Source organism: Hippocampus comes, unplaced genomic scaffold (assembly GCF_001891065.2).
Source record: "Hippocampus comes isolate QL1 unplaced genomic scaffold, H_comes_QL1_v1.1 scaffold699, whole genome shotgun sequence".
NCBI lineage: Eukaryota > Metazoa > Chordata > Actinopteri > Syngnathiformes > Syngnathidae > Hippocampus > Hippocampus comes.
In genome coordinates, this window is record NW_017805822.1 from 435,033 (window position 1) to 450,190 (window position 15,158).

The 15,158-nt window shown below is 50.7% G+C and overlaps 1 protein-coding gene across 7 annotated transcripts in view; it reads left to right on the forward strand.

Annotated features, from left to right (window-relative positions):
* The first annotated feature begins 8 nt into the window (after positions 1 to 8).
* The window catches only part of col5a1 (procollagen, type V, alpha 1), a 50,605-nt gene continuing 35,455 nt past the window's right edge, over positions 9 to 15,158 (forward strand). For 6 of the 7 annotated variants that reach the window (XM_019886132.1, XM_019886135.1, XM_019886134.1 and 3 more), the window contains exons 1-4: positions 9 to 326; positions 12,694 to 12,861; positions 14,379 to 14,592; positions 14,668 to 14,830. In XM_019886132.1, the coding sequence (XP_019741691.1) occupies positions 224 to 326; positions 12,694 to 12,861; positions 14,379 to 14,592; positions 14,668 to 14,830 (648 nt within the window). In that variant the 5' untranslated portion in view covers positions 9 to 223. The remainder of the gene's footprint in view (positions 327 to 12,693; positions 12,862 to 14,378; positions 14,593 to 14,667; positions 14,831 to 15,158) is intronic. The other variant, XM_019886138.1, reaches the window with a different exon arrangement.

A 15,158-nucleotide genomic window follows, 5' to 3' on the forward strand; every position in this document is an offset into this window, starting at 1 on the left:
CGGAGGACCCCCCCCCGCCCCACGAAAAGCTCGGGACCCTTATGGCTGCTTGAGAGAGCCCCCTCCCCAGTCCTCAACGCTATTCCTCCCCCGTTCCCCTTCTTTGTTTCCCCCCCCACCCCTCCTTCCTTTTTTTATTTTGCTCGTCAAGCGATCACACGCGGCCGCGGGTCCGACTTGAGTTGAGCTGCGAAGAGCCGTGGTGCACTCAAGGCAGGCGGCCATGGATAGCCCCATCCGATGGAAAGTTAAACGGAGGTTAAGGGAGGCGCTGCTCTCCCTGCTTGTCCTCGGGCTGCTTTTGGTCACATCGCCGGCCAGCGCAGGTAGGCTGCCAAACGCGCTCGGGGAAAACGAGCCCGCCGCCGTCGGGTGGCTTTCGAGGCGCTATCGAAAGGGCAAAGTTGAGCCCGTTCCGTTTCCCGGGCGTTCGCGAGCCGCTTTGCGGGCTTCAAAACCTGCACGGATGCCACTTCGAGTCCCTTTTTTTTTTTTTTTGGCGCTGCAGGTAGATTGCAAAAGCTGGGACGGTGGGGGTGGCGATCAAGGAAATCATCGTTACCGGCGTACGGGGACAAAGGTCAAAACCGTTCAAACCTTCTCCGGGTTGTGTAAAAAGAAGCGCGGTGCAGCTTAAAAAAGGGAGAAGGTCACCAGCGTCTTCAAAAAGTTGCTCCTAGTGCTCCTTACGACTTCCGAGTGGGACCTCGACACATGCGACATCCCCCTTTTTTTTTTTGTTTTTTTTTGCCTCTCAGCGAGGAACTTTTGCAGGTTCTGGGGAGTCTTTGGGTTTTTTTTTTTTCGTGATCGCAAGGGCAGTGGAGAATTGAGTATCTCTCCAGATCGGATCTTTTTTTTTCTTTTTTTCTTTTAGCCAGCATACAATCTGCGCAGTCTAAGCTGCGTCTCACCCTGACACGGGGAAAGCTTTGGCATGTCAGCGTTAGTAATGCCAGGAGAAGTGTCAAGAAGAAGTTGCCAAGATAAGAAATGTGAAGACAATGCGAGTGTAGTGGTTCGCTTTGCTGATTTTGCTGCAAGCGCGCAAGAGGTGCCGATCGCTTCACTTCAAGCGGGGCGCTGGTGGTGTCGCGAGTCACATATCCGATTTGACCAAAATGGCGACAACTGTCAAAATCCGATCCCATCCAACGACAAACTTTGTCATTGAAGTGGGGCGTCGTCAAGCCTCAAGAAGGAGGCGTTTGCGCCTTCCTGGAAACTTCTAACTGGTATCGACGATGAGTGCCGAGACATTTGGAGCGTCGCGGTTCACACGGCCGAATGTGCCGCAAATGCCAAAGAGGCTGGCGGCCAGCCGGGTAAAGTGATCACATGCATGTATTGACGTCACTTCAAGCGGGCCTTTGGTCGTTTGGTCGCGTAGTGCTTCGCGCAGCCGACCTTCCTGACATTTGCCATTGCAATGGTGAGCGAGGATCAACGACTGTCGCGTGAGATGTCACTGAAAACGGGGCATAACAGAGGTGGAGAATGTCTCGTGAAGTAGGCCGTCGGGAGTGTCGCGGGTCACGTCGCTTGTCTCGATATAAGTTTGGAAAATGACAGAAAACGCGTCGTTCCTCGTGCTACGGTTGGCGTCAGTCAAAAGTCACGATTCACTTTGCCATATTGTCCAATGGGCTGCGACGGATGCAACGGGTGGCTCATGGACGTCTGACTTCGGGAGCTCGGGCGGGCCGCACGGCCCTTTTTCCCGAAACGCTGAGAGTTGCTGAGTGGACAAGCGTGTGAGAAGGTCACTGGCCTCAGGTGGGGCCTTGGCTACGCAATGGTTCACCGACTGAACAACTGAGAAACGTGAAGGGATGGCTCGTTGCGCCGCTTCGGGCCTTAGGCTGCGTAGCGGTTTACGTGTGGTTGAATTTTCCGCCGCCGACCAAAATGCTTTGGTGAGGAATCTGCAAGGCTCGGCGGAGTAAGGGGCATTCAATTCATGCACGTAGCGATGTCCCTTTGAGCAAGATGCTGGTGGCGTAGTGTTTCGCATGCTTCACCCACACTTGGCTCGCGGACAGGCGAGCGGTCAGCCGGGATAGGCGCAAACTGGAATGGCGTCTCCAAGCCATTTGTCGTGTGGGGTCAAGCGGGGGTCTGGCCCGCATGTATTATTAGCATGCGGCTCACCACTCTTGGTGGTCCAACAGGTGAAGCCTTGCCGTGTCCACTCCGATTGTTTTCACTGGCACGTAAGCGCAGACGCGTCGACTGATCAGAAAATGGATGCTGGCCTATTTAGCAACATTATTTGTGCTAAATAAAACCCCCGAGCCAGATGACATGTTCTGAAAGGGCTAAGTGTTGGCACATTGCTACAAAAGCTTTACCTGGCGTCCAGTTTTAGGCTAAGCGGCTAGCATGCTAACATCGCACTGTTTGTTGCAGTTGAAGCAAAATAGTTATTTATTTCTTTTTGCTTGACCAAAACAACGCTTAGCTTCCTCAGCTCATCGCTCACTTTTACTGCACTTTGCTGTCGTTAACACGAACGGATATCAAGCCTCCAGTTTTAGGGTTAGCAGCTAGCATGCTGATATCGCTACCGTCCATTCCAATGGAAGAAAAATATCGTTCTTTTTGCGATCGTACAACTAAACCCTCTTAGCAGGGCTAAGCGTCACCTGTATTTCTCCTCCGTGTTGTTTTAGTTCGCGTGAAAGGCAATCTAGCCGACAGTGTGAGGATGAGCAGCCAGCATGCTAACGCCTCTGTTGTCAGATCAAACTGTGAAGCATCGTGTCATCATTCTTCTGCCAACCCGCTAATGCTGCCTTTGTTAATTCCATGTTTCGTGTGCTAGCGGAGCTAATCATGTATTCTGGCCCCACTTTGCTATCGTTAGCGTCGGTGACCAATTTAGCACTCAGCAAACGTTCACGAATGTGGCGAACAAGTTTACGAGGCCTTCGTTGTCACCCAGGCACGACGAGAGCGAAAAAGACAAGCCATTTCCGAAAGAAAACATTTGCGCCCTAAACAATGAAACCAATTGACAGTCGCATCTTTGCTGAGCTAATGGTTAGCATGTGAACATCATTTCGGGTGAGCAGTTAACCTCCTAATGCTGCTGCTGTTTGCTCCATTGGAATTTTTATTATAATTTTCTTTTTATACTGTTTGACAAAATCAACTGGCAGCAGAGCTAAGCGTTAAGTGTAAAATGTACTGTAATAATATTCTCGGAATAGTGCGTCCCTGCGAAAATAAGGACGGATTTGGGCCAAAGCTGGCGGCGGTGGCGACACGGGGCGGTGTAAGAACATCCGTCCAAGATCCATCAATACCTTATTTTGTTTCATCCGAAGAAAGAGAGAGAAAAAAATTTGACATCAGAAAAGCTGGCCGCCACATCTGGATTTGATACGCTTGCACTCCGTCGTCGGCTAAAGCCTCGGAAAAGCCAGGAAAAATGTCTTCCAGATGTTTTCTTCCCGATTCTCGGAGGGAAAAAAAAATTGCAACCCCCCCCCCCTCCCCGCCACCCAACTGAAAAGAAAATACACCATTCTTGCGGAGGCTTTTTTTTTTCTTCCTCCGAGAAACTTCCAAATGGAATAACATCTGCAGCCTCTCAGCTGAATTTTCTCGAAAAAAGAAAAAAAAAAAGACTGCACGTCCACGATCAAGGTCATCAAAAGATGCTGTTTTTTTTCATTCCGGCAGCCATCACATGTGTTTCTTAGTGAAGAATTTAAAAACATTGGTGCTGTCTTTTTTTTCTTCTTCCCTCCAGGCACTTTCAAGTTGTTTAAAAGCGATTGACTCTGGACAGATTTAACGAGTTGCCTTGCTGTTGACTTCCCGACGAGGCTAATGATAACTCGGCATGTTTTTGGTGAAAGCGACGGGCAATGGGCGGCATTAGCCGTTATGTCTGCAGCCAACTAAAAAGATTCACGCAGGACTTGCTTTTTTCGAAAAACAAACCCATTAACACGTGTAGGGAGAGTCGCGCTAATCGATTATTCCGCCAAGCTAATCGTTAAAAATTCCATGTGGAATCGATCAATAAAATGATCTGCTTGGAAGCAGCACAGGCAAAAATCTCTTTCCTCACGAAGGCCTTCACACTCCGTTTTTAACCACCAGTGTGTTTTGGGGAGCGAAAAACTGAAAACAAGTTTTGGTCGCTCGGTTGAATTTTTGGGAAATGGAAGGAAGCTTTTCAAAGCGATCACATCTTCCTCGCGCTGCCAAATTGATCCGAACGAATTATCTTGACGTAGGATCGTCGTGCGGTTGTTGTTTGCTCGCTCGTAGAATTTGCTCACAAATGTCAAATGAGTTCAAGAAAATGACGTGGAAAAGTGAGTTTTGTTTGTTTTGGCTGATCGTTGTTTTCGTGATTGTTTCAGGGAGAGGCAGAGGAGTTGATGTCTTGAGTGGCCGCTTGTTTCAAATTCCCTTGATTGCGAAAAGAAACGGATTTTTAGATCTTTTTTACCAATGACATGGTGATGGCGAACAATCCTTGGTTTTCACTGTGGAGAAGGCTCACTGGGTGTGAGCCTGTTTTCCTTGTGTGTGTATCTATCTGTCGATCTATCCATATATACACACGGGAATCCCCACTATTGAGTGAAAAAAAGTAATTGACCGTTTAGAGACGTCCCCTGATTAGAGATTAAAAAAAAATAGCTTAGAGTGAAAGGTGAAGTGTATCACTATGACCTCATCTAACGAGGTTCTTCTTAAAAAGTAGAGGCGGCTTATGGATGACTTGAATTGGACCCCCGCCCCCCCCAAAAAAGAAGACATGGGCTGTGCGGCGTACACTCTCCGCAACTCCCAGTGACAACCCAGCCTCACCTTAGCTCCTCCCCGAAATATGAAGGTCACGTCGATCACTTCCCTGCAAACTTTCCGACTTTGACAAGGCTTTAGCAGCACCTTTCCGAATTCTTCCGCACTTCTGCGGTCGAGTCGGACCAGGGCAAGCAAAGTTTTCGCAGCATCTGGGTAAGGAATCCATGCTCGCGAGCCGTTGCAAAGACGCTCTTGTACCCCGCTAGCTACACGTGAGCCAAAGCAAAATATGCGGGACGGTAGGTGGCAACCAGCGCCCTGGGATCCAAGTGCGCGGCGCACAAACGCTTCATTCTCCACCACATCCTGCCCTGTGTAGCCCGCCGATTAGAACCCGTCGTAATTAAGGCCGATTGTTTGAAAGTGCTGAATGGCGCTCTGTGTGTAAAAAAAAAAATAGGGCCCCCCCGCCCCGATCGGGCCGAGATGCGCCGTAGGGAACGCAAAAGCGCCGTGGTCTCGGTTTCGGGTTACACTTTGACGGGGACAGGAATGTTCTCGGCGACCTCTTGGCTCATTTGGGAATTGTAGTCGGCTCGCAAGAAAACCGTCGTTGTTGTTTTTTTTTTGTAGTGTAATGAGGGTAGCCGTAATGAGCTTGGAAAGGATGAGTCATGCACTCATCTCCCCCCGGCCGGGCTCAGCCGCAGTTTGGCTCGCAGGACTACTCCAGCGAAGCACTTTTTCTCCATTTTGCTTTCGAACCAGACGAAATACACTCGTAGCCGAATTCGGCGGAGCCACCATGGAAACCCCCGACCCCCCAAAAAAACGGGCCTTACCGCTTGGCTTTTTGTTCCGGTTCACATGAAGAAATCTCGAAAGGTGGCATGTCATCCATCGGCACACGAGTGGTTTGTGTGCGTGATTCGCAGCTTAGAGGTATGGGGTTGGAATCTCCTGAGTTTGCATGTCCCCCCCCCTCCACCTCAGCTTTTAGGTCCACCGGGGACTGCCGTTGGCCCAAAAATTAGCAACGACACTCATGCAGACAAGTGGGACAAAAGAACGGCTGCATTATATTTCTCGGAACTGAAAAGCGTTCCCAGGTGTGTCAAAAAAAATACCAAAAACATTCATCGCTCACGAAGGCAGCCGTTCCGCCACGTGGCGCTCGGACACGATGCCCAATAAGCCGACGGCCAAAGCGTCGCCATTGTCACCGAACGATCAAGTCCGCGCCGCCTGACGGAACATGCGTCTGTGCCATCGATCGAGACTCAATGCAGCTCTGCTTACCTTTTGGATTTGACCTGACAGCAGGGGCGTCGCACCTGTGTGGGACATGGAGGAGGCTTGAAAGTGGCTCTGGATCTGCAGCCAGCCCAGAGAATACGTGTACCTGTAGCTTTCATCACTTTAGAAAAACTTCTTTTGATGGTATTTTTTTCCAACCATGAGATTTTTGCCTTCTAATACTATGACTACTAACAAAACGATCCTGGAAACATTTGTGGCATGTTTCCCTTCATTTGTGTTCTTTTTTTTTTCCTCCTTGAAAATAGTCTGAAGAATCTTGTAAAACGGTGAAATTAATCTCATGAGATGTACAAAGTAAAAATAACACCAAATGAAGATCACTTCTCTTTGATGATGTCACCCTGACACAGAAAGGAAAAAAATTAACCAAGCACCATTTTAAAAGTCCCAAGGGATATTTGTCCACATGTAGTAGAGTGTACAAGTAATAAAAAATCAGAAAAAACAGTAGTCTGATTTAAAAGAAAAAAACAAAAAACAAAAAAAGGTGCCGTGGAAGACCTTCCACTTAAATGTGGCGTCGTGAAATGTAAACGATTGAGCCTTCTTTGTGCTTTCTAGTGTCAGGAAGAAAAAAAAAAAAAGCCAGCGGAGCATTGAGTCAGTTTTTCCGTTCTCGTTCGGGCTGGACTGATTTATATCACGGGCGCCGTGAAGTCAAGCATCTGGAGCTCTGCTGAGGCAACGGGGAGAGCAAAGCGCGAGCCGCAGAGTCCTTGAAAAGCACTGGCAAACGACGCCCGCTTGATCTGTCGAAGCCCGCGCCTCGCCCGGTATCGCCGTAGCTCGAGTGGCTGCCCGCCCATCGAGTGTGAACCTGAACGGGCATGAAAATGTTCCGCTTTCTGCCTCTCCCTGAAAGTGTTGTCGTCCGCTGAGCCCTCTTGAGTTGCGTCCAATTGTCATGTCAACATTTGGCTCATTGGCTGTGCGTCAAAAGCAAAAAGTGACCGCCTCACCGTTTGGTACCCGGGGGACGGCTGTATGGATGAAAGGTACCGCCCTCTTGTCATTCAACTTTGACGGCAGATGCTAGCACAGACAAGCTAGCTGCTGGTTGCTTGGATGACGATCAAAAGAACGGCTGCATTATATTTCTCGGAACTGAAAAGCGTTCCCAGGTGTGTCAAAAAAAATACCAAAAACATTCATCGCTCACGAAGGCAGCCGTTCCGCCACGTGGCGCTCGGACACGATGCCCAATAAGCCGACGGCCAAAGCGTCGCCATTGTCACCGAACGATCAAGTCCGCGCCGCCTGACGGAACATGCGTCTGTGCCATCGATCGAGACTCAATGCAGCTCTGCTTACCTTTTGGATTTGACCTGACAGCAGGGGCGTCGCACCTGTGTGGGACATGGAGGAGGCTTGAAAGTGGCTCTGGATCTGCAGCCAGCCCAGAGAATACGTGTACCTGTAGCTTTCATCACTTTAGAAAAACTTCTTTTGATGGTATTTTTTTCCAACCATGAGATTTTTGCCTTCTAATACTATGACTACTAACAAAACGATCCTGGAAACATTTGTGGCATGTTTCCCTTCATTTGTGTTCTTTTTTTTTTCCTCCTTGAAAATAGTCTGAAGAATCTTGTAAAACGGTGAAATTAATCTCATGAGATGTACAAAGTAAAAATAACACCAAATGAAGATCACTTCTCTTTGATGATGTCACCCTGACACAGAAAGGAAAAAAATTAACCAAGCACCATTTTAAAAGTCCCAAAGGTTATTTGTCCACATGTAGTAGAGTGTACAAGTAATAAAAAATCAGAAAAAACAGTAGTCTGATTTAAAAGAAAAAAACAAAAAACAAAAAAAGGTGCCGTGGAAGACCTTCCACTTAAATGTGGCGTCGTGAAATGTAAACGATTGAGCCTTCTTTGTGCTTTCTAGTGTAAGGAAGAAAAAAAAAAAAAGCCAGCGGAGCATTGAGTCAGTTTTTCCGTTCTCGTTCGGGCTGGACTGATTTATATCACGGGCGCCGTGAAGTCAAGCATCTGGAGCTCTGCTGAGGCAACGGGGAGAGCAAAGCGCGAGCCGCAGAGTCCTTGAAAAGCACTGGCAAACGACGCCCGCTTGATCTGTCGAAGCCCGCGCCTCGCCCGGTATCGCCGTAGCTCGAGTGGCTGCCCGCCCATCGAGTGTGAACCTGAACGGGCATGAAAATGTTCCGCTTTCTGCCTCTCCCTGAAAGTGTCGTCGTCCGCTGAGCCCTCTTGAGTTGCGTCCAATTGTCATGTCAACATTTGGCTCATTGGCTGTGCGTCAAAAGCAAAAAGTGACCGCCTCACCGTTTGGTACCCGGGGGACGGCTGTATGGATGAAAGGTACCGCCCTCTTGTCATTCAACTTTGACGGCAGATGCTAGCACAGACAAGCTAGCTGCTGGTTGCTTGGATGACGATTGTGTTGATGGAATTTGGGGCGACGTGAACCCGAGTAAAAATAATCTCCCTTCACGGCATTCAAAGCCAAGAATGATCTTGTCGCTTTGCGTGTGTTTGTGTGGTCACTTGGACCAGCCTGTGGCTCCGCAGCGTGTCCGAGTTTGGGTTAGGATCCCTTTGCGCACGCAGTCGTAGGGTCGGAAATGTTAGGTTTCGAAGTGTCCCGCCGATGGCGGATTTTGACGCTAACGTCTGGGGACCCCGAAAGAGAACCGCGTGGGGTGCCGCGCTCCCGTTTGTTGGGATGGAGAAGCGTTGGTCGGGCATTCTTGTGTCGGAGTGGAGCTCGGCTGCTCATTACCGCTTGCTTGTCCTCGGAGCCAGGTCAAGCATGCGCGCCCGGAGAGCCAGCCGGCCGGCCGGCCGGCCTCGCTTCGGCAAGGCTCCGTGCCCATCAGAAAGAGGAGGAGGAGGAAGAGGAATGTTAATCTCCTCCCCCACCATGACATTTCACGATTGCAGCTCCCCCGCCTCCTGTCAAACAAACGGTGCCGTCGAAAGAATCTACAAGGATTGTTCTCGAGAGTGTGTGTGTGTGTGTGTGTGTGTGTGTGTGTGTGTGTGTGTGTGAGCGTCAAACGGGCCGTCCGCTGCAACACCGCCGATTCTTCATCCAAAGTTCATCTTGGGTGACAAAATGAATCTCAAGATACTGTGCGCGCACACACGCACACAAAACAACAACAAGGGGGAAGAAAGCAAGCGGATGACAACTAGATTCGGACTCAAATTTGCGCTCATTTCTCCCGTGTCAAACTGGCGGCCTTGTGAAACACTGCCGACTGCTCGCAGAAGGCTCGCCTTGCGTGAAAACGGAATCTCAGGCTACCGTTAAGGGAAGGATAGCGCCGGAGGATTCTCGTTTAGATTCGGACTCAAATTTGCGCTCATTTCCCCCTGTGTCAAACTGGCGGTCTTGTGAAACACTGCCGACTGCTCGCAGAAGGCTCGCCTTGCGTGAAAACGGAATCTCAGGCTACCGTTAAGGGAAGGATAGCGCCGGAGGATTCTCGTCGGCTCAATAATGCAGCGCGACGTATTTGGCTCATTTGCCTGCCCATGCGCTCGGTGCCGTGATGTGCCGCTCATTTTGTCGAAAGCTCGCAAAGAATTCTCCGGGGGAGGCGCGGTCTTTGGTTTCGCACACGATTCTCTTCCGAAGGTCTTGTTCGCTCGTGCTACTTGCACCTCTGCCGGGGGAAACCTCTTGCAGGCTTTAAAGCGGGTGGTCCCCAAGGCGCTTGCGCTAAGTGGGTAAACATCGCTCGCGGCTTAACAAGGTGGCGACCGACCTCGCGGGAAACGCCGCCACCCCGGCCCCGGCGGCCAATGAATGACGCCGTTTGTCTCGCCGGTGTTTGCCCGCGACCGCGTACGTCCGCCGGCCGCTTGGGCTTCTTTTCGGTGGTCCTCCTTGTGGTGAAAGCTCCACTGTGTGATCGTCGCACCTTTGCCGCTTGGCTCACCTCTCTCCGACCTCGCCGACGGCTCCCGGATCCGCAGAAATGACTTAAAAAAAAAAAACCAACAACAACAAAAGAAGCCCCAATTGTACGCTGGGGAAACGGGCGGCTGGAAATCGGATTGAGCGGAGGTGGCTAAAATAGACGGACTCTGTTCTGAAGCAGAACTCCAAAACAAAGCCCCCCCCCGTAACTTCAACGGTCCCACATGACTTCTTGGTTCAGCGTTGTCTTTTTTTTTAATTGCGGAGTTTGGAAAATATAACAAGCATCGTTTGACAGAGTAAGAAGCAGCAAGTGCAGATGTCACTTTTCAAGCGAAAGGATTGAAACTCCAAAGTCGTCGCAAAAGGAAATGCGCAAATGCTCACGTGGTTACGTCCTTCGCAAGCGCGGGAGCGGGGCCACCCCCATGGATCGCTCCCCCGACCGTCTTGACGGGATGAACTCGCGTCGGTGCCGATTAGCGCAGGCGGCAGGGCCGCGAGTTTGGAGTTGGGGACTCGGTTAGTGTCGGCCGCTGCGCTTATTGGGGTGTTGTTGTCACTCAACTCGTAAGTGGACGTTTGGATGGCCCAATTGCTATACGCCGCTTCGTTTCCCCTCCGCGGGGAGCTCGGGAAGTGAGTCATCGGCGTCAAGGAAGTACGCTGACGTGATACTTTTCGAACGAGAGACGACTAAGATCTTTGTCTGGAAGAAGCTACGTTTAGCATGAGTTGTTTGCGGAAGTGCTTTGCTGTCTGTGGAAGTTTTTGCTGTGTGCTCAGTGGACGACGAGCCTTTTTTTTTTTCCAGCTAAGATGACTGAAATAAATACGGAAGGATTTTGCGCTCAGGGTTTTGAAGCGATTCGGTTCCCAACCCCCTCGCATACCGGTGGCGGTGTCTTGCCGGTGCCCTTCCAAGCTGTGCGACGGAGGACACTGAAGTCGCTGGCCTCATGCGCCCACGTGCCCTTAAAAGGGCAGAAAAAAAAGGTAAAGATGCTTAAAGGACGGACGGAAACCGCCGGCGACGGCTGGCCTCTCGCTTGTAAAAACGGGGATCTTTCCTTCTCGTCACACGCAGTCAACGCCGCTGCTTTCTGGATTTTACCACGGCTGTCCACGAGACATGATCTTCGTTTTTGTTTTTCAAAAATGTCATGGAAATTATTTTCAAGGCAAGGCAAGGCAAGGCGCTTTTATTTCTTTGGCACATTCCGTACACTAGGCAGCTCGATGCGCTTCACAACAAGCAAAGCCACAAAGTAAAGAAATAAAAGTTGGTTTTCGCTCTCCTCGAGAGACATCGGCCATTTTTTTTTTCACTCGGCTATCTGCACAGCGACCGGAAGCCAGCCGGGAGGAACGCAATAGTCGCTCGCATCCCGTGGCCGCCTTGTCATGTGCGCAAAGTACAATTACCAAGCGAGGACGAGGACAGGATGCGCGAGAGAGCCAGAGATGAGAACATCCCGATTAGGAAGTCTCGCTCCTCCGAACGTACCCCCCGCCCGCCCCCGCCCCTCGGAATGCTCCACGACGACTCGCTGTTTGTATAAACTGTGATAAAGCCGCTCCCCGTTTGCTCGCGAGGAATGCGGGAAAAACGGAGGAGCTGCCGTGCTGTCCTGAAAGTTTGAGCCATCGGTGCCAAAGCGGAAGCGGCCAGCTTCGCAGAGTTCTGGGTGAAATACGCCATGGCGCACAAGTAAGGTCGGCTTATCCTCGCGACGACGCCGACCTTACTTGTGCGACGACGCCGATGTCGCGCTTTTGCCGATTTTGCTGGGCTCGACAGAAAAGGCAGGCAAATTCATCCGTCGCTCTTCGGTCAAAACGATTCCCAGGAAAGCATTTGTCACCGTCAGGCTATGTAATTAAAAACAAAAACAAAAAGAGGTATGAAATGTGATGCCATTTTCATGCACCTCCGCCAATGTCACACCTGCACATGGGAACTCTCCCGCAGGAACGGCAGCATTCTCACTTTTGTTCCGTCCGCGCGCCGCGGCCCCTCTCGGGTTGACATGGCCGAGGCTGCCCGCTTTGGCGGGGGGCTGATGGTTGACCCACTGTGCGGTGTCCGGTGGCCCCGGCGAGTGTGGCGCGTTTTGGACTGCGGTCATCCATGGTCACCGCACGCTAAGGCGAGCGGCGCGCTCCTTCTTGGAGGCCGAAAGGTCTCTGGGATCGGAGTGACGCAGGCACGGTGAGCTATCTTGGCGACATAAAAAAAACCTCGGGCCACCCGGATCATCACGAGCCGCCGTGGTCCGCGTCGTCACTCGAACGCTTCAAAAAAAACCCGCTCGGCTCAAGAGGCCAAGCTCCGGATTCCTGTGTGTGCGCTCCAATCAATCTCTTTTTCTTCAATTTGCCATTGCGATTCTGTATGCTACGTCAGCTTCGCATCTCGATCATGCCTATCCTGTGTCACTTCTCTGTCTAAAGTGGAGCGAGTAGCTACCTTAGCCACACACCAACTCACGCCGCAGACCGAGCGACGTACATTACGCAATGTCTTTCCATACTTACTTGTCATGTCCTTGTTTATCGTAGTTGCTTGTTATTGATGATACCGGTGTAGCCTGTACTACCGGAGACAAATTCCTTGTGTGCTCGACATACTTGGCCGATAAAGATGATTCTGATTCCGATTCTGACTAAATTTATCTCGCTTTTTTTTCCCCCTCTCCTTGTGTGCAGCGGAACCGGCCAACCTCTTGAAGATTTTAGATTTTCCCAGTTTACCCGAAGGCGTCACGAAAACAACGGGCTTCTGCTCGAATCGGCGGTCGGCGCAAGGACCCGATGTGGCCTACCGAGTCTCCAAAGAGGCGCAGCTCAGCGCCCCCACCAAACAGCTGTACCCAGGTGAATTTAGCTAGGCTGTAATCCCGCGCAGGTGTCGCCGTCAATCCCGTTCTTACCGACAAGAGCGGCTGCGCGGCAGTAAAGCGGCCAGATGACGGGCAAACGTAGCGGGGGAGCAATTTCCTTTTTTCCTTTCTTGCCCTCCGGGTGGCACTTTTATAGCCTCCCGGAACTTGATTATTTATGTTAGCCTGCTAGCATGAACTTGGAATGCGGCTGTCGTAAGCATCTTGAAAATTTCTACTTTTTTGTTGTTGTTTTGTTTCATAATATGCACACACAAAAGCTAATAACTGTGCAGTTGAAAGAGTTCCAAAAAAATGAAGGTGGCTGACTAGTTGCAGAGCATGTCCCCATGCAGGGCCGGAGTCTGCTCGCCCCCGGCCAAGCACGAGGGGCTCCTGTGACTTTTTTTTTTTCTTTTTTTCAAACCCAAACTGTTGTCTTTGGGACTTCTTTGAAAGGAGCCATGTTCACGGTTAACATACTGTAGCTTGAGTTACACTGAGAGTCTAGCCAGTGACATCACTCCATCCCATTCGTTTTTCCATCCCAGCTAAGACTTTTTAAACGATGAAGCTCAGCTTTCTGCCACCTAATGCTCATAAAAAAAAAAGAAAAAAAATGCCCATAAGTGAAGACGAAAGAGATGGCAAATGATGTTGGACTATGCGGCGAGCTCCTGTGGCGGCGTTGCGGAAAAGAGCGCGTGCAGACATGCGGTCATCAAATGCACGGAAAGGATGATTCGCCAGCAACACAAGTCTGTTTTTTTTTACCGACACGACTCAAAAAGGGCACGCTAATTTGAGTCGACGCTTCCCACGCTGAGGCTATGGGCAAATTAGCGCCTCAGGCTACAGAAGCTAACGCCGCCAGAGTTCCTGTCGTCAGGAGCTTAAGTTTTTTTGTTTTTGTTTTTTTTTCCGTGGAAATGGGGGGGGGGGGACTTGATTGGCCGGCTTTCTGGGGGCCATAAAATCTTTCAGAGCGCTCCTGTTTGACTAATTGGGACCAACCAGCATGGAATTGAGAGTGGAATCTCAGCGGCTGTTTGTGATTTCAATGCCAGGTTCCGTCAAGATAAAATACTGGAGGGAAAAAAAAATAATAGTCACGCATCTCCAGATGCTTCGTCTTGGGAATACCCGTATCTGCTTATTTGTATCTGTTGATGTATTATTTGATAGTTGGTCTTTTTGTCTTAACATAAAACGTGTTTTTTTTTTTTTTTAAATGGCCCCTCACATAAACAAAAAAAAAAATCCTAAACTCACATTATTTTGACTTCTCAAAGAGCGGTTTGGAAGATAGCTGATGAGACCGTGGAAGTTTTCCAAGCGATTGTGCCGCCAGCTTCTCCAGATGATTGTTTCCTCATGCGGCTCCATGCTGGATGATCCCGTTCTTCGCTCTACTTCAGTCCTCTTGCGTCTTTGCGTTCTGTCCTTTTGCTGGAGCCAAAGATATACGGGTTGGCCGACCCGGGTCCTGAACTCTTTGCTTCCCTCCGCCAGGCGATGCGTTCCCCGAGGACTTTTCCATCCTGGCCACCGTGAAGCCCAAAAAGGGCAGCCAGTCGTTCCTGATGTCCGTGTACAACGAGCAGGGAATCCAGCAACTGGGTCTGGAAATGGGGCGCTCGCCCGTCTTCCTCTACGAGGACCACACGGGAAAGCCCGGCCCGGAGGACTACCCGCTCTTCCGGGGGATCAACCTGGCCGACGGAAAGTAGGTGCACCGCGCAGAGGTTAGGGTCGGGGCTTTCGGCGGCAGCGCGCTTCCATCCTTCCTCTCCTTCTCCAGGTGGCATCGAGTGGCCATCAGCGTGCACAAGCAGACCATCACCCTCATTCTGGACTGTAAAAAGAAGACCACCCAGAAGCTGCTGCGATCGGCCCACCCCGTTATCGACACCAAAGGAATTATCGTGTTCGGAACCAGAATACTTGATGAGGAAGTCTTTGAGGTCAGCCCTGTTTGAGTTCTCTCTCTTCTTTGTTGTTGTTGTTGTTGCGGGGAACCCGCAAAGAACATTTGAGGTGCCGTCATGAGGTTTGTGTGGCGACGGCGGGCATTTCCTCTGCAGACGTGTCGGCGACCGCGCTCGCCCGCTAACCGCAATGCGAAGGCCTCGTCTCAAGGGGACTGTCGCCCAACAGTCGCATGAGGCTTTGGAAAGTCCAGAATTCGGTAGCCGGTGACAGAAGTGATCGGGCGAGCGCGTCGTTTTGTCGTCGCCTTTCCATGAGGACTCCGTGTCCGCAGAGGCCGCTAAACGACTGCCGATGAAGTGA